General features: G+C 36.7%; 1 protein-coding gene across 1 annotated transcript; it reads right to left on the bottom strand.

Annotated features, from left to right (window-relative positions):
* Nucleotides 1–11670: 11670 nt before the first annotated feature.
* On the bottom strand, nucleotides 11671–14739 carry LOC115715078 (glutathione S-transferase zeta class). Its single transcript, XM_030643873.2, has 10 exons — nucleotides 14420–14739; nucleotides 14248–14344; nucleotides 14109–14165; nucleotides 13934–14019; nucleotides 13773–13844; nucleotides 13232–13285; nucleotides 13071–13146; nucleotides 12825–12886; nucleotides 12404–12463; nucleotides 11671–12205 (listed from the first exon to the last, which is right to left on the bottom strand). The coding sequence occupies exons 1-10, from the start codon at nucleotides 14420–14422 to the stop codon at nucleotides 12095–12097; spliced, it is 678 nt and encodes a 225-aa protein (XP_030499733.2). The 5' UTR covers nucleotides 14423–14739; the 3' UTR covers nucleotides 11671–12094.
* Between the last annotated feature and the right edge of the window lie 10116 nt (nucleotides 14740–24855).

The following is a 24855-nucleotide window of genomic DNA, read 5'->3' as shown; positions in this document are numbered from 1 at the left end:
AAGCTGAAATTGTCGTGGGCCTGAGAACCAACAGACTTTTCAATTCCTTAAAGAGATTATTTCTCAAAAGCAACCAGTTTTATTTTTCTGTGTGAAATAAAAAGTGGTAAGACAAGAATTGACTATGTGGGTCGCATGTTGGGCTTTGAGGGAGTGTTTACAATGGAAGCCCAAGGTAAGAGTGGTGGACTAGCTTTACTTTGGAAAAACTCAAAAGATGGAAGAGTGGTAGGCTTTTCCCAACATCATATCGACTTTTTAGTTAAAGTTGAAGGTTGTTCAAGGTGGAGGCTTACGGGGTTATATAGTGAACCACAAAGATGCCAAAGGGAAGATACTTGGAATTTAATCAAGTCCCTGGTTAATTCTTCCAATGATCCCTGGTGTGTTATAGGGGATTTAAACAATGTGTTGAGCCAAAATGATAAGCAAGGTGGCCATTTGTATCCGAGTTTGTTGATTGCTGGGTTTGAACAAACTCTTCTTGCTTGTGATTTGGTTGATATGGACTTGATTAGATACCCTTACACTTGGGAAAAAGGACGAGGCACTTCAAAGTGGATAGAGGTAAGGCTTGATCGTGCACTCATTTCTTCTTCTTGGTTTCATCATTTTCCAAATTCTCGGCTATTGAATCTTGATACTTCACCTTCAAATCATAATCCACTTTTAGTAGAGTTTATGGTGCCAGATAAGTTCATTCCTATTCGTCGTTTCTGCTTTGAAAATGCTTGGCTCAAGAAGCCAATTTGCTTTGAGGTTATGAAAGACTGCTAGACTGACTCTAGCTGATTGAATGTGTCTGAGAAAATGGATTTATGTGCTGATAAATTATCCAAATGGGGCTCGAATGTGACTGGGAATTTTTAGCTCTGAATCAACAAATGTCGTACTGAATTGAAGAAGTTGAAGAACAAACGAGATGCTTTTTCTGTCCAAAGACATGGTAAAGTGAAAAAGGAGTTATTTTTGGTTTTGGACCGAAAGGAAGTATTTTGGAAACAAAGAGCAAAGCAATTCTGGTTAAAAGAGGGTGATCAAAATAGTAAATATTTCCACTGCGCTATTAGCAATCGCCGTAGCTTCAACCAAATTTCAAAACTTAAAGACAATAGCGGTAATTGGAAGATTGGGAAAATGGCCTTGCTGATGTTGCTGTGGAGTACTTTTCCTCTCTTTTTAATGCTTCAAGTTTGGGCAGTGATGAAGTGGTTCAGTGCATTCAAAGGAGGGTTACGGCTCAAATAAATGAAGACCTTCAGCAGCAAGTTGTTGTCGAGGAAGTGAGAAGAGTTGTGTTCAGTATGCATCCCAATAAGAGTCTTGGTCCGGACGGTATGACACCTGCATCTACCAAAAATGTTGGGACATCATTCGTATTGATGTAACTGTAGTAGTACAAAAAATTTTTCACACAGGGGAGTTTGATCCAGGTTGTGGAGATCCTAATGTTATTCTGATCCCAAAAAAGAAAGTGCCTGAAAGTATGGGATATTTAAGGCCAATTGCTTTATGTAATGTTTTGTATAAAATCATTACTAAAGTTATGGCTAATCGGATGAAGCCTTATATGGATAAAATTATTTCAGAATCTCAAAGCGCGTTTATCTCGAGGCAGCTCATAACTGACAACATTTTAGTATCCTTTGAAGTGCTACATTATTTGAAGAGGAAAAGAAAGGGCAAGGATGGGTTTATGGCACTTAAACTCGACTTTAGTAAGGCGTACGATCGTATTGAATGGAATTTCTTAGAATCGGTCCTTAGTAAAATTGGTTTTGCGGACAACTGGACTTCGTTGGTGATGAAGTGTGTTAGCTCGGCCAATTATAAAGTGGTTCATGGTGGTAGAGTCATGGGGCCGATTACTCCTATGCGTGGAATCGGACAAGGCGATCCTTTGTCACCTTATATCTTTATCCTTTGTGTGGAGGGTTTATCTTGTTTGATTAAAAGATATGAGGAGAAGGGTTTCATCCATGGTTGTTAAGTGGCGAATGGTGCTCCAAAAGTGTCTCATATGTTATTCGTAGACGACATCTACTTATAATGTAAAGCTACTCTTCAAGAAGCTACACAAGTTAGAGATCTCCTCCATCAATTTGAGAGTGCTTCAGGTCAGAAAGTAAATTTGGGGAAATATTATATTTTTTATAGCACCAATATTGTGATCCATATTAGGGAGGATATCAATACATTGTTGAAAATGCCTCAAGCAGATGACAAGAGTATGTATTTGGGACTTCCTAGTATTATAGGGCAAAACAAGTCGGTTGTGTTGGGTTTCTTAAAGGATCAGGTTAGGAAAAAACTTCAAGGTTGGGACTCAAAAGTATCATCACGAGCTGGTAAAGAAGTGTTGATCCGAATGTGTTCTTACTTCCATGGAGATTAGTAGGGATATTGAAAGTACAACGGCGAGATTTTAGTGGAAAAGTTCTTCGGGGAATAATAAAGGAATATCTTGGATGTCTTGGGAGCGCATGTGTCACAATAAAAATAATGGGGGCCTTGGTTTTCGTAATCTTCGTGATTTTAATTTAGTTCTATTGGGAAAACAAGGTTGGCGTTTCCTTAAAAGACCCGAGTCTCTTGTTTTACAAGTTTTTAAGGCTCGTTATTTCCCTACTGGAAGCTATCTCTCGGCATCTCTTGGAAATAATCCAAGCTTTGTGTAGCGTAGTGTTTGGGAAGCTCAATCTATTATCCGTACGGGCGTTTGTTGGAGTGTTGGAAATGGTTCTACAATCAATGTTCTGGACGAACCATGGCTACCTGATCATAATTAGCCTTTTGTGACTTCATGTCACAGTACCCTTCAACATACTAAGGCGTGCAATTTGATGACCATTGACAAGTGTTCTTGGGATGGTGAAATATTAGATGATCTATTTGAAGATAGGGAAAAGAGATTGATTATGTAGATCCCACTGTGTTCAAACCAGTCTAATGATGTCCTGAGCTGGTTAAAAGATACAACTTGTGTGTATTCGGTGAGAAGTGCTTACCAGTTACTTCAATCATTGAAAGGGTTGTGCAATGAGGTGGAAGCGTCTGAGTTTTGGAAGGCTTTGTGGTCTTTGAAGGTGCCACCAAAGATAAAGAATTCGATGTGGAGGGCTTGTTGTAACTGTCTACCAACTCTAGCACAACTTGCTATAAAGCGTGTAGCTGTTAACCCTCGCTGCCCTTTCTGTGATGAGTTTTCTGAGTCTATTATACACAGTTTGATCGCTTGCAGAGTGATTCAGCAGGTATGGGATAGAGTCGGCATAGGTACATTGGTGGCTGCTGCTGGTGGTGAATTTCTGGACTGGTGTGTGACTATTTTTAAGACTTTGACAGTAGAAAATCAATGCCTAGCTGCTGCACTATGCTGGACCATTTGGGGAGCAAGAAACGATGTAGTGTGGCAAGGTAAATCGATTAATATTTCAACAATAGTAGCTTCTGGTAAAAGCTATCTTGATCAATGGCAGTACGCTCAAAAAACTCAAACTGAGTCATCATGGGCTGATCTTCAGCATTATGATGGGATGGAGCATTGGCTTAAACCACATGTAAATAGTATCAAGATCAATGTGGATGCAGCTATCTTTCAAGGACATAATCATTTTGGTTGTGCTTTTGTTGTCCAAGAGCTCATGGAAGGCCACACAAAGTTGCATTTGGGCAATATTGCTCCGATTGTGGCAGAAGCTTTGAGCTTTTGAGAAGCATTAAGTTGGATTAAAAATCAACCTCCTAGCTCTATTTGGGTGGAGACCGATTGTTTATTAGTTGTCCAAGCATTAAGAAGCTCGACTACTTTAGCTTCTCATTTTGGTGGTGTCATTTAAGAATGTAAAGCCATGTTGGCTAATTTATGTAATGTCTCGTTTTGTTTTATTAAGCGGTCAACTAACAGAGTCGCTCATGAGTTTGCAAGAGCGTCTTTATTTTTACCCTGATTGTACTTTCAGTATGGAAAATATTCCAACTGAGTTGTTGCCTATATTGGTGACTAAATTTGAAGGTTAATAAAGTTTGATTTTTCTTACAGAAAAAAAAAAGAATTAAGAGTGTCAAAAATAATATGAAAGTGGGATAAAATAAAATATTGTATTTTTAAATGATGTACAAACTTTTAGCGTCCTTAAATAATACTACCATTGGAGATGCTCTTAAGTACTAAACCCTTAACATTCTTCATTAATTAATTATAATAGAATTTCTTCTTAAAAAAACAAATTAAAATTAGTGTATTGGATTTAATTAAATACCAACCAAACTCCACTCAAAATGTGTGTTTTCATACACAATATTTACCTAAATATCAAAATCATCCAATTACAGAAATTTTATAATAGGTTAAGATTTGATAGGTGCTAATTGCAATATAAACCTCGCAAATCTGTGCGACACAACATACCCCAAAGTCCCCCTTTTTTTGTTGATAAATTAATGACACCAAATGCAGTTTGTGAAAATTATTGAAGGGTTAAAACTTAACCAAAATAATAAGGGTTGAGACCTTGAAGTGTCATTAATCCTCTTAAAATAAAAATTAAACAAGTTGGACGTGCCATATTATATTTAAAAAAGTAGTTGAGGTGTGTTGAATCATCAAGTGGCAGTAAGAGGGGCCAAAGATTCATATAATTGTGGTTTGGTTCTTAATAATTTATTTAATTTTCTTTGTTTCAAAGGAGGGAAGGGAAGCGTGTGGTTTGGTTTGCTATTATCATTTCATCAACGTGGCAGTGTCATGTTACATCCCTCAACTCTTCTATTCAACAACAATATAAAAAACAAAGCCCAGTTTTGTTTTTCTTTTTTTTTTTTCTAAATTTTAAAATAGAATAGTAATTTTATTAAAATAGTGAAAAGGTCCATCAATTAAAATAATATTACAATATTTTAATATGCAACTAAATAAAGAAATAGGATGAAGATTAATTTTTTTATATATCATTCTATTTTATTACCTCCAACCAAATACCATTTATAATTTAACATATATAAAATTATGTCTCTAAATTTTTGAAGCAGTGAAAAATTTCTCCTAAATTATTGAGATTGCTGAATTTAAAAAATTTTATCTAATTTATTCAATTTTATTAATGTAGCGATTAATAAAATTGTTTCCCTCAAATTTTAAATTTTTATCAGCGTCAGACATTCGTTAGTAAAATTAGACAAAAATTTTCAAATTTAATAATCTTATTACAGGAGAAATTTTAATCGCTAAAAAAGTTAAAAAAAAAAAAAATTTGTCAAAGTTTAAGGACAAAAATTTTAATTATCAAAAAAAAAAAAAAATTCATCCACAACCTTGTACTTTAATTTTTTGCTTTTCATATATCTATAACATCCTTAGAAGTATGGAAAATTGACAAGTCGTTCTTGTCTTTTGTGTTTTTTTTTTTTAACTTTTTTTTTAATTTTAATTTTTCTATTTTGTTTTTTAATTTTGTTTTTTAAATTTATTTTTTTTTTAATTTTGTTTTTTAGTTTTATGTTTTCTATTTTTTGATTTTGTTTTTTAATTATATTTTTTAGTAAATAATTATTTATATTTTTTATTGGTACTTTTAATATACTTAGGTTCGTTTGGTACGCTGTATTATATCATATTATATTGTATAATATTATATTGAATTGTATTTTATGCAATATTTTTATGTAAAACTATATGTGGTATTGACTTATATGGGTACATAAATATATAATATTTTAGTATAAATTAAAGTTTAACATAGTATTATCTAAAAGTATGATATATAATCCAATTTAATATAATACAATACAATACGACTTAATACAACATACCAAATGAGCCCTAAGAAAAAAGCACAGCTTCAGAATTGTGGTATATAATGACTCGAACCAAATTGTAGCATGAATTATCAAGCCAATTGTTGGATATGTTTCTCCTGCTATTGTTGAAGCAAAGGCTGATCTTCTTGTTGTGCAATGGTCTCAACTGGTTCAGGTGCTTGTTTCTACTATTATGACTGATTGTAAAAATGTAGTAATGTAGTAGATAAACTTAAGTTTTGTAATTGGAATGTTAGTATACTTGATGATTTACTTATCTGTATCAAAAACTCATTATTCTTTAGTCCTGGACTTTGAATAGAGTATGTGGAGCGGACTGATAATGTAACTGCTCACAACTTAGCCAAGTTGGGTCTAGGATTAGATAGCGAGTTAATCTAAAATGGTCCTTTACCTTGTATTTGTGAGCTTTGTGCTTGTACTCTCTTTCTATTAAAGCTCAAACTTTTCAAAAAAAAAAAAAAAAATTCAAAACAATATTTCTCTTTTTTTATCCTAAAGTATTTTTTTTACCGACTTAAATAATGATGCAAATAGTTGGATGATAGTTCGATCTCATCAAAAGGAGTGGCAATTTGTGTTCATGAGTCATGTTCGTGTCGTGTCAACACATGTATTACAAGTATATGTTGAATACAATTCGTTTAATAATTGTGTCAAAAAAATAAAATCCAAATACAACTCATGTAATCCGTTATAAATAGTGGAGTGAGATACAACGATGACTATAATGAACTTAAATATAATGACAACTATAAGTAAAACACGGTGATGACAATGATTTTTAATTAACATAGTCTCGAATATAAAACAATGATACAACAATTTTGAGATCATATATATAGTCATTTTTTTATAGATTTATTGATTATCTTTTTTTTAGACCACAATTTTGTGTAAGGATTCTTTAAATTTTTTTTCACTATAATGTTTGAAGATATATCTTTATTTTCTTTATTTATTAAATAAAAAATTGTATGATGATTATTTTTTTTTTTTTACATTTCTGAATAAAAAAAATTAGTAAAATAGTTACTCATATTATTAAAAAAATATACATTAAAATTTTAAATTTGTGTAAGAGAAGAGGAAGAAGATGAAACAGAGAGTTTTTGAATCATACACAAGCTAGAACAGAGGTGTTAAAGAACCACTGAACTAACTGAGTAAAGCCTTTATTTATATCCCAAGAAGAGTACAAAAGCAAGAGATTACATCATAACAGACTAACTACTTTATAACAGAATTTAACAGAAAAACAGTTAAGTGGTTTCTATCCTAACATCCCCCCTCAAACGAAATGGGGTAATTCCCATTTGTAGTTTGGACCTCAAATACAGAAACCGATCAGTAGTTAAAGCTTTTGTCAACGCATCAACAACTTGGTCTCTAGCTGGGACATATCGAACCGAGAGTTCCTTGGCCAGAATTTGATCTCGAACAAAGTGAAGATCGATCTCGATGTGCTTTGATCGAGCATGAAATACGGGGTTGGTTGCTAGAGCAGTGGCACTTTGATTGTCAACCTAAATGATAGGACAGTGAGGCATAGTAACATACAGTTCAGACACAAGAGATTTGAGCCACTGAATCTCTGCTGCAGCATTTGCGAGTGCCCTGAACTCGCTTTCTGTACTAGACCGTGCAAGTGCATGTTGCTTTTTGGCTGACCAACTCACCAGATTGTCACCGAGAAAGACTAAGTAACCCCCTGTCGAATGCCTATCATCGATGCAGCTTGCCCAATCTGCATCAGAGTAGGAAGTGAGAGAGAGAAAGGAACTTGGTTTAATGTGAAGTCCATGAGATAATGTCCCTTTGAGATATCTAAGCACCCGTTTGCAGGCTTCCCAGTGTGTAGAAGTAGGAGCATGCAAGAATTGACTGAGTTTATTGATTATGTATGCGACATCAGGCCTAGTCAGGGACAAATATTGAAGAGCACCCATGGTGCTACGATAAAGAGTGATGTCCTCGAGTGGTTCCCCATCATTTAAAGCTAACTTGGCAGCTGCACTTGAGGGATTTGGACTGGCTTTGGCTCCTTCCATGTGTAGCTTGACAAGCAAATCAGTTATGTACTTCGATTGAGAGAGAAACATCCCTGAACTATCTCTGAAAATTTCAACACCCAAGAAATAATGAACCGGGCCTAGATCCTTCAAAGAAAACTCTTTGTTCAAGCCAGTGATGATTGTAGAGATTAATGATGAGTTGGGGCCTGTGATGAGTATATCATCAACGTAGACAAGCAAAATAACAAGATTAGAGCCTTGCCCATGTATGAATAGAGAAGTGTTAGACCGACTGCTATGAAATCCCCACTGTAATAGAGTATGTTTGAGCTTGTCATTCCAAGCACGGGGTGCTCGCTTAAGACCGTAAATGGCCTTGTCAAGTTTACACAAATGAGTTGGATACCGTTCATCTTCAAAACCTTGTGGTTGGGACATATAAACTGTTTCTTCTAACTCACCATTTAGGAAAGCATTACTGACATCGAGCTGCTGCACAGGCCAATTATTTGAGACTGCTATAGAGAGAACAACCTGAACCGTGGCAGGTTTCACAACTGGGTTGAATGTTTCTTCAAAATCGATTCTTGGTGTTTGGAGATATCCCTTAGCAACCAACCGTGATTTGTATCTATCTAATGAGCCATCCACATTAAGTTTCACACGGTGTACCCACTTGTTCCCAATCACATGCATACCTTCTCGAAATGGAACTAAGTGCCATGTACAAGCTTTTTTGAGGGAACCGATTTTAGAGTTCATGGAGGCTAACCATTTTGGATCTCTTAAGGCAGCTTTTAGTGATTTAGGCTCACTGGGAAGTAGTGATTCGGGTAAGGGGTGCTTTGTGGCAAGATATGATTTAGGTTTGACAATCCCATTTTGAGATCTTGTGGTCATAGAATGTGTGCGTGAGGGGGCAGTAGCAGTAGCACAAGGTTGTGTATTATGGTTGTTTTCAGTGGGACTCAAGGATTGATCAAGAGTGTTATTGAGAATAGGATTGGTAGTGGGAGATATGTGGGGAGCTATAGTAACCTGGGGTGCAACAGGTGGGTCATTGGCCGCAGTCACTTGATCATGAGAACCATTGGGAACAATGGGGGGCTGCTGTGGAGCAATATTTTCCTCAGATATATGATGAATAGGAGCTGATGCCAAGTTAAGATGACTGCCTGGGACATTTTGGGCAGTATGCAGAGGAGCATTGTTGGACACAGCTGGTGCAAGTGGAATTGCAGAGGGCTCAGCAGTGGCATGCATAACAGGTTGAGAATGGTGATTAGTAGTTGGAAAAGAAAACACAGCAGTAAGAGGGATAGTGGAATTAGATGATACCTGATTGTGTTTGGCCGAGGAGTGAGCAGGGAAGCAAGTTTCATCAAACACCACATGTCTAGCAATAAAAAGCCTTCCATCTTTATTTTCACACATAAGTAGCCCTTATGGTTGTTGGAGTATCCCAACAAGAGGCACTGTTGAGATTTGTACTCCATTTTATGATGATTGTAGGGACGCAAGTAGGGAAAACAGGCACAACCAAATGGCTTCAAGAGTGTGTAATCAGGTACATTGCCAAACAAACATTCAATCAGAGAGATATGACCAAGAACAGGTGTAGGCAACCTGTTAATAGTATGTACAACACACTGAAATGCAAACCACCAGTAAGTAAAGTCCAATCCCGATTGTGCAAGAATGGTTAAACCTGTTTCTGTGATATGCCTGTGTTTTCTCTAAGCACGGCCATTCTATTCATGTGTATGAGGACATGAATGAGTGAAAAGAATCCCTTGATCACTCAAGAAACGAGCAAAAATCCTATACTCTCCACCCCAATCTGCTTGAACATTCTTTATAGGCAAGTTAAATTGCTTCTCAACCATGCTTTTGAACTTAATAAAAGTGTCAAAGGCATGGTTTTTCTGAACCAAAGGAAAGATCCATGTGTACCTGCTATAGTGATCTAGGAAATGGACATAATATCGATAGCCATCCTTGGCTGTAATGTGAGAAGGCCCCCAAAGATCAGTGTGAATGATCTCTAGTGGCTTAGAGGCTCGGCTAAGAGATAAAGGAAATGGTTGTTTATGATTTTTTTTCCTAGTTGACATGCTGTACAAAATTGCAGCTGGTTTAGAGTTCCTGTGTGAGGAACCAGTGGCAAAATTTTAGACAAAACATTAGGATTCGGATGACCAAGTTTTCAGTGCCAAGAATTGATGTCATTTTGGTGAAATGTATGAAATACAGAGGGATAGAAATCAAATGAATAGTTGGCCATTTTATTAATTGCAAATTCATTACAAGCTAAGGTTTGCATATCAATACATTGACAAGAATTCAAAATACAACTATCTGGTGCAACAGAGGTATGATGACACTGAAATGGGTCTTGGAGGCTGGGACTTTGAGTTGTGTCTACTAACTGGTACAGCTTGTTTTTAAGTTTCCCTTTGAGAAGGACCTTCCCCGTTTGCTTGTCCTTGACAAAACAACAAGTTTTGTGAAACTCAAGGAAAACATTATTATCATTGGTTAACTGCGACACACTAACTAAGTTTTTGGTGATAGCAGGTACTTGAAGAACAGAATGTAATTTTAATGGAGAATTAGAAGAAGAGGGTAGAGAAGTGGTACCAATATGAGAAATAACCAGCTTCTTACCATCTCCTACAGCCACAGATTCAGACCCATGGTAACTGGTGGATGTCTCAAGATGCTGAGGATTGTTGGTGATGTGATGCGTGGCCCCTGTGTCCACAAACCAACCATCATCATCTCCAAAATCTGGGACAAAAGAGGTCGAGAAGGCTTGAGGATCATAGTCCCATTCTTGCTCAGCAATAAAGGCACGGGGGGGACAGTGCCTGGTTTGGGAGTAACCCATGTTTTATCGAATCGATAATGGCATGTTGGTGATGTATGGCCAAAGCGAAGACACACTTGACATTGGGGCCGTGTAGCTTAAGTGCCTGGTTTGGTATATCCACGCCCCGTGGGTCTGGTGCCTTGAGGTGGGCGATAAACATTTGATCTTGGATTACCATACGTCAAATTGGCCTGCATTTTCATTGCTAGTTCATTTACAGCACTGTGATTTTCCAATCTACTTTCATGAGAGAGTAGGAGAGCATGAACTTCTTCGATAGAGAGAAGATCACTTCGAGCCGCGATGCCCGACACCACAGAGTCATATTCCGGTCCTAATCCATTCAAGATTTGCAAGAGAATATCTTGATCATTGACTGTATAGCCTGTAACAGCTAAAGAATCTGCAAGATTCTGAACTTTGTCAGCATAATCAGAAATCGAGAGACTACCTTTGCGAATTGTAGAAAATTGGTTCTTAAGTTGAAGAAGCCTGGCACGAGATTGACTGTTAAAGCGTTGCTCCAGGGCTTTCCACACCATGTAAGAGGAGGAGAAGTTCGCAACAGACGCAAGCACACCTTCGGACATGGATGAGCGAAGCCAAGAGAGAAGTAATTGATCTTTCTTTCTCCACTGAGCAAACAGAGGGTTGGGATTTCCATTAACCAGATTGGAGGGAGGCGGAACTCCAGAGAACAATATTTCGTCGAGTTCATGGCCAATCACAGTAGGCACCACCTGTGATTTCCAAGCCAAGAAGTTGAGACGATCCAACTTGATCGTGAGGGAAAATGAAAGAGAATGCAAAAAAGGATTCCAAGCAGGAATCGAGGGAGCGATAGATGCAGAAGGTGTAGTAGAAGCCGAGTTGGTGGTGGGATCAATCGAGGAGGACTCCATTGACGCAAGTCAGAGGCAATCTGATATTATGTAAGAAAGAGGAAGAAGATGAAACAGAGAGTTTCTGAATCATACACAAGCTAGAACAGAGGTGTTAAAGAACCACTGAACTAACTGAGTAAAGCCTTTATTTATATCCCAAGAAGAGTACAAAAGCAAGAGATTACATCATAACAGACTAACTACTTTATAACAGAATTTAACAGAAAAACAATTAAGTGGTTTCTATCCTAACAATTTGATATATAGTATTAAACAAAATATAACAGCACGCAAAGTAAAATGCGAGTTGTTTGTAACTATAGAAAAAGATTTGAAGATAAACTTAATTAAACAATATAACTGCATGAGTGGCCTTAAAGGAGGGTTGTCACTGCACACCATACCATAATATATCATACCACAAGCAGACTAGAGACATGACAAGCGCTCTTAGATTTAACTAGGAATCTAAAGCTGTTCGTTATTTCTCTTAATTATTTGTCTCAACAAGTGCTGAAGGAAAGATTATCTGGTTGATTTTCCGGCATGGCATTTTGAAATGCTGGTAGCTCACTGTAGGCTTCATTCAGCCTGGACAAAAGAGGGAATCCACTCTGTTCATAGATTGAGTGAGAAAACTTGTCAAAATTTTGACACAATAAAGATTATGACAAAAAAAAAAGAAAAAAAAAAACTTGGACACTCTAACGTAAGGCAAAGATGGCATTAGAAGGTAGAGAACAACCCCTAAATTTTGCATTTAAACTAATTCATCAAATTCAAACCCAAGGTGATTTGGAAAGAAGCAGTACCATATCAAGTTTGAACCTTATAATTGCATTGTAAAGCTGGGGTGCTATGAATAAATCCGCCTGCAAAATGTAGTTACGTGTCAACAAGGACGGACGCAGTAAAGAAAGTGTGGGGGCTATAAAAAAATAGTGTTAAAAAAAATTAAATATCTTCTATTTAATTAAATAATTATACAACAAAATAGTAAAAAGCCCCCACAAAATAATTATAATTTTAATGTAAAATAAATAATAAATATTTTTATAATAATTAAGCCCCCACTGATTAAAAATTTTGGGTCTGTTACTGGGTGTCAATAAATTCAAACAATTAAAAAGTGCAGAGCTAACTGACTAGCCAGCATAAAAATTTTTCAGAAAAAATGTTAATAAGGAACTAATCAAGTCAAGGGAAGGAAAAATTAAAAAAAAAAAATCAAACCAGGAAGACTTCATCTCCTGTTGCATATTTTCCAGCATAATCTTTCAGCAACTCTTCCAGTGCTGGAACAAATGCAAAGAGTAGTCATATTAGCCACACTACTCATTCGGTACAAGTTACGACGAAAACAATAAAACTTTAAAGTCACTATTACTATAGTCTATTAGGTAGCAAATACATATATATCTATATCTATATTTATATCCTGTAATTAGAAGTATCCATTTGGCTTTAGTGAACACGAACCTGCAAAGCCATTTTCAATAAAATGTTTAACCCAAGAATCTCTATCTTCTGGAGTAACTCTATCTTCAAGTTGTTTCTGGAAATGGATCAATGTCATGAATTAATTATAATAGCTTTCTTCTGAAATAAAGCAGCAATGAAACCAGATAATTACCACTTACCAGTATTGCTATATTCTGAAGAGGCTGTATGCTTGAGGAAACAATGTTTGCAGCCTACATGTCAGCTCATAACATTAATTATTTCAGCTGAAATATACTACCAACCCAATAACGTAACAAAAGCATAAACAAAATGAAGGATAATGGATAAGTCATGAGGCTTGAAAAACTAGTGGGGTTGTCCTTTATCCGATTTTGATTATTTCAGAGAATAAAAGCTCTTCATTATGGTTTTCATAGGGTTCTTAAGCTCTCTCTCAAACACGTTTTATTATGCTCAACACAATGCTTCACCAAGCTTAAGACTATTTGCAAATCGTCATTTTGAATGTCTATTTTTCCTAATTCTCCTTTTTCATATCTCATGAAAAACAAGTCTTAGACTTAGTAGCTAATAGAGACTCTTCTTATCACATTATGTGGGTTGTTAATTGATCTTCTAAATAGTAGTTAAATTACCGAACGGTGAAGCTACTTGAACCATGAAAATAGACCGATGAAACTTGAAATTACCTAAATGAAAAAGAGAGAGATAACTTACCTGCAAATTGATGGCTTTTTTCTTAAGATCAGAAGGCAATAGTGGATGATGAGGGTACTTCTCATCCAAATACTGAACAAATTTTGGATTAACAAAATTAGTATGCCCACTTCATAAAAAACATTACAAGTCTAGAGTAGAAGAGTAAGTCAACCACTGACCAATAAGATAGCAAATGAGTCAGATATAACTATGTCTTCATCCTCCAGCACAGGTACAAATCCAATCGGGTTGAGCTTCAAAAACTCTAATTGAACCACACCCAAAATCACAAATCACAACAGATTTCAATAAATTATATCAGATTAATCAAGAGAATATAATTAAGAAAGAAACCTGGGGTGCGATGCTCTCCTTTCAGTAAGTCCACTGCTTTGTACTCGTAGTTTATCCCTACAAATCCAAATCATTTGGGATAATATCAGACGAATGAACAATTAACAATAATGAATCGTGATTGGTGAGTGATGGTCACCTTTCAAATTGAGAGCGATCCTGACCCTGTACGAACAAGAGCTAATCCAGTAGGAGTAAAGCTTCAACTTTGGTTGGTGTTGCTCATTACTGCTTTCCTATTCCACCATTAAATAAATTTAGAACCATAGAAACATAGATAAAATTAAAATGGGAGAAAGTTGGGCACTTACCATAGCTCTTCTGAAACTGAAAATCAACAACTGGAGTGTGTAATAGTAATGGGTTATCCAAAGAATGAGTTGAAGCAGTGTTTGAGTTTGACTTGTCTTTGGCAAATTCTCAATTCTCAGTCTTATTTGACTATTTGAATTAGAAAACTCCAAATGTCCCTGTTATTAATTTATGTACATACAATGCATGCATATATTCTAAATCTAATCTTTAATGGCCATTGCTCGTGTACAAAACTAAAAACAAAGATTGAACAAATATTTTAAGAAAATTTTATCGCACACCTATCGAAAAGGTGTTTCGGTACACTTTCATGTGTTTCGTATTAGAAGTGTTTTTTAGTTTTATTGTTTTTTTATATAGTTATTTAGATTTACTTATAAATTGAAATTTAGAAAACTAATTTTTTCATATACGAATTTACCTAGGTGTTTAAGCTATTTATTTATTTATTTATTTATTTTTTTAAAGGAAAATCTTATTAAACAAAGAAACAAGACTACATCAAATGAGGCAAGTCATCCTTACAAAAATTGGCTAACCAACTAGGAAAAAAATGAGAGAAAATTTGAGAAGTTTGAGTTTCTAAACCTCTCTTAGCCAACAAATTGGCACATTCATTATTTTCTCTATGTACATGAATTATGTTATAATCCTGAAAGTCTTCCAATCTAGTCTTGATCTTGTGAAGGAGAGTGCTAATTGCACTAAGATGAGAGACTTGACTATGCAGAGCATCCACCACTGTCTTACAGTCGGACTGGATTTCGAAAGGGCCAGTGACCGTTGCTGGGATGTGCTTTATAGCTTCATGGATAGCCCATGCTTCGGCCATATCTGTGGAGCAGTTGCAGGGGAGATAAACCATACCAGCACTCTTGATTTCCCCTGTCCAATTACGCCAAATGAATCCGAGACCAACACCTTTTAATTTCTGGTTTAGTGCAGCATCACAATTTACACAGTCTCTGGTTTGGGAGGGTCTTTTCCACAGTTTCAGCTTGGGGGGGAGGCGCATCAACCTGAATTGGAGCTGCCTTTTGAGTAGTGTCTCTTGGGTAAGCAGAGAAAACCCAATCCAAAAGTTGAACACCATTCATATGTGGGAGTTTATTCCATTTCCTATTTCGATTTTCCCAAATCGCCCACATCACTTTGATTGCATCTTCAAACTCAGTTTGCCTCAGCCGATTGTGAAGAGCAGTAAGTATATCAAACATAGATCCTTCCTCCAGTAAATCACACTTCGCATACCAAGGAATTAGTTTCCACACTGCTTTGGTTTTCGAACACTTCCACAAAGCATGAGTTAATGTTTCAGCATCATTCTCACAAGCCTCAGATGTCGGGTTTACCTCCATTCCTCTATAAAGAAGATTTGTTTTTGCTGGCAGCCAGTTATGACAAACTCTTCAGCTAAACAATTTGATTCGAGGGGCCAGCTTCATGCTCCATATCATCTTCCACCATTTATGAATTTCTTCCATGTTAGAGCACCTAGGAGGATGTAAATTCATTTCTCTACCAACTCTATAACCGCTTTTTACCAAGTATTGGCCATTTGGAGTATAGAGCCAATGCAGCGAGTCTTCCACATACATGTCAATTGGAGTTCCTTGTATCCAAGGAACATCATTCGGATGAAAATGCTGAGTGACTTTTGCCATGTTCCACTGCCCATCGGTTGTGATGAATTGGTTGAGTTTTGTATTAGCTTCTACTCCGGGATTTTGAGTTAGCATAGTCCCTTCCATTCGAGGTAGCCATTTGTCTTCCCAAACTCTTATCTTCCTTCCATTTCCAACCTTCCATCGAGCCCCTTCCTTCAATATCCTTCTCCCCCTACAAATACCTTTCCAAATACATGATGAACCCGAGGGACAGCCGACTTCCATAAATGATGTAGTGGGATAATAGCTATTCTTTAAAACCCGAGCTAAGAGTGAGTAAGGATTTTGGATAAGTCTCCATCCTTGTTTGGCCAAAAGTTCTTGATTAAACTCCGTTAGAATCCTAAAGCCGAGACCTCCTTCTTCTTTAGGCTTGCAAAGTTTAGCCCAAGATCCCCAATGAAGTTTCTTATTGTCCTTTGTGTCCCCACACCAAAATTTTGCTGCCAATGTTTGGAGATTGTTGATGAGCTTCTTGGGAAGACGAAAACAGCTCATTGTGTAACTCGGAATTGCTTGCACAATAGCTTTTATAAGTATTTCCTGGCCTGCTTGAGAGAACATCGAACTCTTCCACCCTTTAAGTTTATTCCAAACTTTGTCCTTGATAACATCAAAGACCTCCTTTTTCCTTTTCCCAACAAAGCTCGGGAGTCCCAAGTACTTGGCATGGTTCGAGACAAGGCGCACTCCCAATCTATTAGCAAGCTCACGTCCCTGTTGAGGACTGATCCTTTTTCCCATACATATTTCCGATTTCTCTAGATTAATTTGTTGCCCCGAAAGTCTAGAGTACCTTTGCAAAACAAGCTTCATAGTATCACATTCACTTTCCTTTGCATTGAGGAACACAAAGCTGTCGTCGGCAAAGAATAAATGAGAAACTTTGACTCTATCTTTTCCAAACTGAACTCCATTAAGCTGGCTAGCTCTCTCGGCTTCATGTATAAGGCATGATAATCCCTCCGAACAAAGTAAGAAGAGGTAAGGAGATAGTGAATCACCTTGGCGAAGACCCCGGGTTGGTTGGAAAAATCCAAGCTTCTCCCCATTGATAAGGACTGAGAACGAGACACTTGTTACACATCGCATTATTTTTTCAATCCATTTTTCCTCATACCCGAGCCCCCTCATCATAGTGATTAAGAAGTTCCACTCAACTCTATCGTAGGCTTTGGACATATCCAATTTCAGAGCCATTTTCTTGCCATTCCCAAATCGTTTTGTCTTCATGCAGTGTAGGCTTTCGAACCCAATTATAGCATTATCTTGGATAAGTCTTCCTCCCACAAAAGCACTTTGTTCCTCCGATATTACTTGATGAAGACTGTTTTTCATTCTTCTAGCTAGGCACATGGCCACTATTTTGTACACCACATTACAAAGACTTATTGGTCTGAAATCCGTCATCTTTGTGGCCTTAGAAGTTTTCGGTATAAGGCAAATTAAAGTATCATTGAGTTCCTTCACTGGCATGTCATCATTTAGAATTCCTAAACAGACTTTTGTTACCTCGGGACCGATAGTAGACCAATACTTCCTATAGAACATACCGGGCAAACCATCACTTCCAGGGGCCTTTTGGGGGTGTATATCTCGCATCGCCTTGAATATATCCTCCATTGTGAAAGGATCTAGGAGCTGTTCATTGGTTAACCTTAAAATTCTGTGGGGGACAAGCCTTTGAAATTCTCTTAAATCGGCCTCAGTAGCAGGATTGGAGGTGAATAATCTTTTGAAATAATCACAAGGCACCCTACCCATATGCCGATTCCCTGTGACCCATTGAAGTTGCTCATTCACCAGCCCCTTTATTGTGTTTTTTTCCTTTCTATTGCTAGCTTTCCGATGAAAAAACTTGGTGTTCTTGTCGCCTTCCTTTAGCCAAACCGCCCTACTCCTTTGCTTCCAAAATTTCTCTTCCTTATCGAGCCAAATATTTTGTTGGTATTCCAAATCACGGAGTTGTTGCCAATCTTCCCTCCCGGTTCAGCTTGTTATTTGGCCAATTTTTTCCTTATATTCATTCAATTGCTTTGTCATCTCTCTCTTTTTAACTTGATTCCATCTTTGAAGAGCAGCCCCACACTCCCTTATTCGGTTCTTAAGATCTGTAGGCTGTTCAATCAGATCTTTCCTTAACCAAGTCGATTGCACTATCTCCATACACTCTTCATCCTCTGCCCAAGCATTCTCAAAATGAAATCTAGATCGCCATCTCATCGTGCCTTGCATTTTGGACAATGGATCCTTCCTTGTAATGAGAAGCGGGCAATGGTCCGAGTTGATGCGATCAAGATGTTTGACAGTTGCGTGTGAGAACATCTCAAGCCAGTCCGAGTTTCCACATACCCGATCCAACCTTTCAAAAATCAGATTTTGCTTTCTCCCATTACACCATGTAAAGTCACTGCCTTCAAACTCCACCTCCCTTAATTGGCAGTAATCAAGGGCCTTCCTGAAGTTATTAATGAGATAGCTTGGTTTAGATGAGCCACCCATTTTCTCTTTTTGGCTCAAAATTTCATTAAAGTCACCTCCTACAACCCACGGCCCAGCATACATCCGGCTTAGTCTTCTCAAAAGCTTCCAAGAATGAGTTCTTTGAGTAGGGTCCGGATCGCCATAAAACCACGTAAATCTCCACCACTGCCCCTCCTCCATTCTAATGAAAGAATCAATATGGAATGGGGAGAAGGAAAGAACTTGAGTCTCAATATCCGCTGACCAAAACAAAATAAGACCGCCACTTTTCCCCCTAGCCTCAACCGTAAAACTGTTGGAAGTTATTTTACCAGGAACTTAGATCTACTCACAAGTATGTTGATTTAACAACCTAAATATGAACTTCTAAAACGATGAAAAATTAAACACATAAAAGTATCAGAAATCTTACATTGGGTGCAGCGGAATATATGTCTCCTCCCACTCAGATCTCTAACCCTTGATTCCTTTCTGTAGCAGAGTATAATCAAGATCTGAGCCCGATAGTCCTTCTTTGTTGTTTCTGAATTCTACACAGCCTTCCTCACTATGATTGAGGTATTACTTGATGTGTGTGGGCACTACTCTAACACTTATAGATTTTGAAACAGTGAAGGAATAGAGAGAGAGAGGGTGGCGGCTCAGAGAGAATTTTCAGAGAGAAAATTCTGTCAGAATAATGTTGTGAATGTGTTGTTGAAAACTGAAGCCTTTGCCTTCTATTTATAGAAGACCACTCAGGGCTATGATTGAATTAATTGACATTTAAAATTGGAAAAATCAAAGAGAAAAGGAAGCTTAAGTGGCCGGCATAGGCATTGTGGAAACAAGGCTTGCCACTTTTCCAACTTTCCTTTTCCTACATTGATAGTTTCCTGTTTTGTCAAAAACTGCCAATTCCTTTGTTCAACCACATAAATGTCAAATCTAATTATTTAATAATTAAAATTAATTATCAAATAATATATTGTCATTTATTTTATTAATAATAAAACTAATTAAAGTTTCCTAATTAATAAATATGCCCTTCAAAATCTCTATTTACTGTTTTGCCCTTAATAAGTGATAAATTCTCAAATAGACACAGTCTATCTTGAGAATTATAATTGATTAATTAAAATCAATTAAATGAGTCTTACAAGTAATATTATCTCAACTAGTGGGGGGACCATGGGTCTATATATCCGAGCTTCCAATAAGCAGATCTAGAATTTACCACTTAAATTCACTGACTTATTAATTCTTCGTTGAATCCACACATAGAACTAAGAATTGCACTCTCAGTATATAGAATGCTCTATATGTTCCACCACATAGAATCATTATTAGTTATCCATTGTTATAATCCTAATGTGATCAATGATCCTCTATATGGATGATTTACACTGTAAATGAACTAAATTACCGTAACACCCTACAATGTATTTTATCCTTAAAACACTTAACCCTGTATAAATGATATTTCAACTAAGTGAAATGAGTACTCAATCATTAATCTCGTTTGGTTAAGCTTGAAGGAAATCACCCTTTGCTTACTCTTCGCCAGATAGAAGCTATAGATTCCATATTTATGTTAGCGCTCCCACTCAATCGTACTACCGTGTTCCCAAAATGTATGTATTGCCCTGACCATAAATTAGGCTTAACTAACAAATCAAAGAACACGAATAACACTCTTGAGATTGAGCCTAACCATATCAGGATTTCGATCATGTGATCTAGGATCAACTTATGATATTGAATTGAATAGATATTTACGGTAAGTTTCAAAAATCTATTTCAAAGTTCAATATCGGTCCATTCCAATGCATGCTCCATGCATCCAACCTGAGCTTTACTTTAACCTATGTTCTGGAAAGAACATAACATTTCCCCAAATGCAAGTAAACTCTGTTGTAGATTGTCATATCAGTAAAACCAGTGTTCTGATAAATCTAGGAATACTTTATTCACATAGTCATGTTTACTTTCCACTGTGTTGACAACACAATAAACATGATCAAGTATGTGAAAGGGGTTTGGATGAATTTATAAATCAAATAGACAAACAATTGATTAAGTGAACCAAAACATACACAAATGAATGAAAAATACTTCTGTTACTTTATTGATATTGAATAATCTGGATTACATTGAAATAGAGTTTTATTTAGGGCATAAAACCCAACAAAAACAGCCACTAAAACCAAGTTGCACTTGCAACACTTCAGCATGAGCTTTGTTCAATCTCGATTCCGAAACAAAGATCACCTTAGGATTGTAATTACACACAAGGGACTGTAACGAACGGACCGTCTAAGGGTTCCCCAAACCTTGGACGTTCCAAAGTAATAGATTCATGGTTGTAGGCGACCCTGAATTTCAGGGTTCGCCTCTTCCGTGATCTTTGTCGCTACCGAATCTCCTTGTTGAGAAACATCAGTGTTTGCTATCTTTCCTTTTCTTGCTTTTGGATCCTTCTTCACCGAAACTTTCCTTCTATGTTCTTTGGCTATCTCTTTCGAAGCACTACCAGCCACAAAACTCGTAGCTTCACTCAAGAATTGAGCTTCTGTTGCGTAATTAACTGGGATATCGTACAACCCTTGATTTGGTAGTTCTTTGTATATTGAGTGGCTTATTTTTTTTTAGTTTTCCATATCCAATTTCCTCCATAGTTTCCACCAATCTCCTCTTTCCTTTTCCTCCATCATCATACACCTCTTCCATACCTCCTTGTTTTGGAGATACTGATTCACCTTCCTGGTTGTTAATTCTTGCGCTTGGACCCCCTGTTCGAGTTGTTGCATTGGTTCTTTGTGAGTGCTTGCCTCTGTTAGCATATGTTCAATCCCCCCCGTCGTGCTCTTTGGCAGTGATGCAAACGCATTAGAATTTACAGGAGCAGTTTCCCACTCTGTTACATTCTTGTTCAGCGGTCTTCCTTGAATGTTTGCTTGCCCCATACCAGTTCTTTTTCCTTGAAAGCCATCTCTGCATCCATTGTCTGTCTTCAACCATACTCCATATGCTTCTACTTCTTCATTCTCCTCCATAGTGATCTTAATTGGTTCTTTATTGCAATCTTTAAAGCTATGGCCAATTCTCCCACATTTGAAGCACATGAATGGCAATTCATCATATTTGAATGCAATCCATAGTTTCTTTCCAGAATACGGTAGTGGAAAACCCAGACAAACTGGTTTCGTGATGGACATCCATACTTGGAATCGAAAAAACCCATCTGCCACCATTCTTGAAACATCTGAATTCTGGACTTGGATAACCGCCCCTGCTTTGTTTGCCATTCTCGTTGTGTTGTTCTTGGTCAGAAGATCAGTCGGCACCCCCATAGCCTTGCCCCAAATTGGGAAGTTGGTCAGGTCATTGGCCCAAGATTCATTTGAATTTTCCATTTTCCACAAAATTAACAGCCCGTTAGATAAATACCATGGCATTTCAGTTAATATTTTGTTTTGAATCGATTCAGAGGCAAAGGTAAAGGTTAGAAATAGACGTGTATCGAATTTCTCTTTAAATTTGATATTCCATTCCGCCTCCTTTAATCTCCAGATGCCTCCCAGGACTCTTTTCAGGAAGCCTCGACTGTGTTCTGCATTTGTACATAATCTCCCTCTGAGATTGAACTTTGCGATCGTGATAGACAGACTCTTGTCTATTTCCCAATCATCTTCATCAGTTACTTGAAGATTATGGGTTTTCTTCAACAGTTCATCCATGGTGGAGGTGGGAACACCAATCCCTGAAGCAAGGAACCCTTCGAAATCGAGGGAGGAGAAAAGCTCAACTATTTTTTTATTATTATTATAAATTATTTGAAATTTTTAAAAATTTACATGTAATTCATATAAAAATATTAGACTGTAAAAAATTTCTTTGACGGAAAACAAATAAGAAAGTCTCTATATGTCAAAAAAAAAAAATTGTCTCCAAACCATTTTTTTTTTTTGGATAATATATAATATTAATCTATTCATTAAAGCTATGAAAGATAAGAGGGATTGAGAAAAGGATGGAAGGGAAAATAAAATAACAATCCTTATAAGTTGTTTGATAGAAATGTAGTCGGAAGTATGAAGGAAAGAATTTATTTATAAAATTATTATATTATCTTTATAAATATTTTTTTAAGAATATATTAAGAGGGTATAATTATAATTTTCAACAAATCCTCTTAGGTGAAAATTAGAGATTTGGAAGGATTTACTCTCCACTAACTATCTCTTCCCTCGAATTGTTATTGAAAGGTTTTAGATGGAAAATTGGTGATGGGCAAACTGTTAGGTGTGCAACGAATCCTTAGTTACCTGGAAACACTTCTTTTACTCCCTATCATTATTGTGGTGATCCTTTCTTCACTGTTGAGCACTACATCAATACAAGTAGGCAATGGATATTCAGCTCTTACAGCAACATTTTGGCGCCATGGACATTCAACGTATTCTCTCTATTCCGCTGAGTCCTTTTCCCAAAAATGATAAGATTATTTGGCATCACTCGGATACTAGATGTTATACGGTGCAATCTGGATATCACCTTGCTGTTAGTTTGGACTCAAAGGATGATCATTCATCATCATCCACGAATAGAAGATGGTGGAATTGGTTACGGTCTCTCAAACTCCCCAAAAAAGTCAAAATTTTTGCTTGGAGACTAGTGAATGATGCTCTCCCTACAGCGGTTAATCTTGCTCATAGGAAAATCGCCCCTTCTGCTGCTTGTGCTCTTTGTAAATGTAGCTGGGAATTAGTTGGTCATGCCCTTTTTCGTTGTGAAAGAGCTAAGTTGGTATGGAACAAGTTTCATTTCAATGTTTTCATCCCCAACATTGGTAACATTAAAGGCTTTGATATTCATTCCCATCTTGCTGCTGCCCACAATGACACTGATTTAGAAATTATTACATGCCTCATGTGGTGTATTTGGTCTAAAAGAAACAAAGAGATACATGGCACTAAACCGAAACCAGTAACCATTCTCTATTCCTTTGCTGCCTCTTATTTGTCACAATATAAAAGGCTACTGTGTTGGAAATATTTTACCAGGATCTAGATTTACTACCAAGTATGTTTGATTAACATCCTAATATGAATTCTAAAACAAAGAAATTAAACACATATAAAGTTTAGAAAACCTTACATTGGGTGCAGCGGAATATTATGACTCCTTCCATTCAGATCTCTAGCCCTTGATTCCTTTCTGTAGCAGAGCATAATCAAGATCTGACTCTGGATCTCTTTCTCTCCTTCTTGTTGGCAGATTTGCCATAGTCTTACATACTATGATTGAGATACCACTTGATGTGTGTGGGCACTACTCATCACTCAAAGGAATTCCAAATTTAGAGAGAAGAAAAGAGAGAGAGGGGCGTGTGGCATTTTCTCCGAGGGAAACAATATGTGAAGTTGTGAGTTTCCTGAAGCCAACACTTTCTATTTATAGAAAACCCTCTAGGTTTAGGTTAGAATTGTGTGGCATTAAAATAATAAGAAAATAAAATGGTAAAAGCCTATGCATAGTGGGCGGCCCATATAAAGAAATTGGGCCTCACTTTGCAACTTTCCCATTTTGTTATTTTCCATTCCAATTTTCTCAAAAATGCCAATTTTCCTATTTAACCATTCAAATGCCAATTCTAATTATTTAATAACTTGAAAATAATTATTAATATTGCCATTTAATATATTTATTAATTTAGACATATAAAGTCTCTTAATCAACAAATAAACCTAAAATCTATTTTCTTTACAATTTCGCCCTTGCTTAGGGAAAATTCATAAAGTAGACATAGTCTAACTTTTAGAATTATAATTGATTAATCAAAATCAATTAACTGAGTCTTACAAGCAGTATGGTCTCAACAAGTATGGGGACCATGGGTCTATATAACTGAGCTTCGAATAAGTCGAACCAAATTTACCAAGTAAATTCCCTAACTTATTAATTCCTCATTGAATCCACAATTAGAACTTGGAATTGCACTCTCAGTCATATAGAACGCTCTATATGTTCCATGATATAGACACGTCATTAGTTATCCATTGTTATAACCCTAATGTGATCAATGATCCTCTATATAGATGATTTACACTGTAAAGGGATTAAATTACCGTAACACCCTACAATGTATTTTATCCTTAAAACACTTAACCCTGTATAAATGATATTTCAGCTAAGTGAAATGAGATCTCCACCATTTATTTTCGCTTGGTTAAGCTCGAAGGAAATCATCCTTTACTTTCTATTCGCCAGATAGAAGCTATAGATTCCATATTTATGTT

The sequence above is a fragment of the Cannabis sativa genome, chromosome 4, assembly GCF_029168945.1.
Source record: "Cannabis sativa cultivar Pink pepper isolate KNU-18-1 chromosome 4, ASM2916894v1, whole genome shotgun sequence".
Lineage (NCBI taxonomy): Eukaryota > Viridiplantae > Streptophyta > Magnoliopsida > Rosales > Cannabaceae > Cannabis > Cannabis sativa.
Note: the sequence above shows the minus strand (reverse complement) of the source record. Positions and strands in the feature narration are given on the sequence as shown.

What these genes read in the sequence shown, in the direction of transcription:
- LOC115715078 (XM_030643873.2), bottom strand. An exon ending in AAAAAGCCATCAATTTGCAG is followed by an intron (nt 13,286 to 13,772) that starts GTAAGTTATCTC and finishes GCTGACATGTAG; the next exon opens with GCTGCAAACATTGTTTCCTC. An exon ending in TTCAGAATATAGCAATACTG is followed by an intron (nt 13,147 to 13,231) that starts GTAAGTGGTAAT and finishes ATCCATTTCCAG; the next exon opens with AAACAACTTGAAGATAGAGT.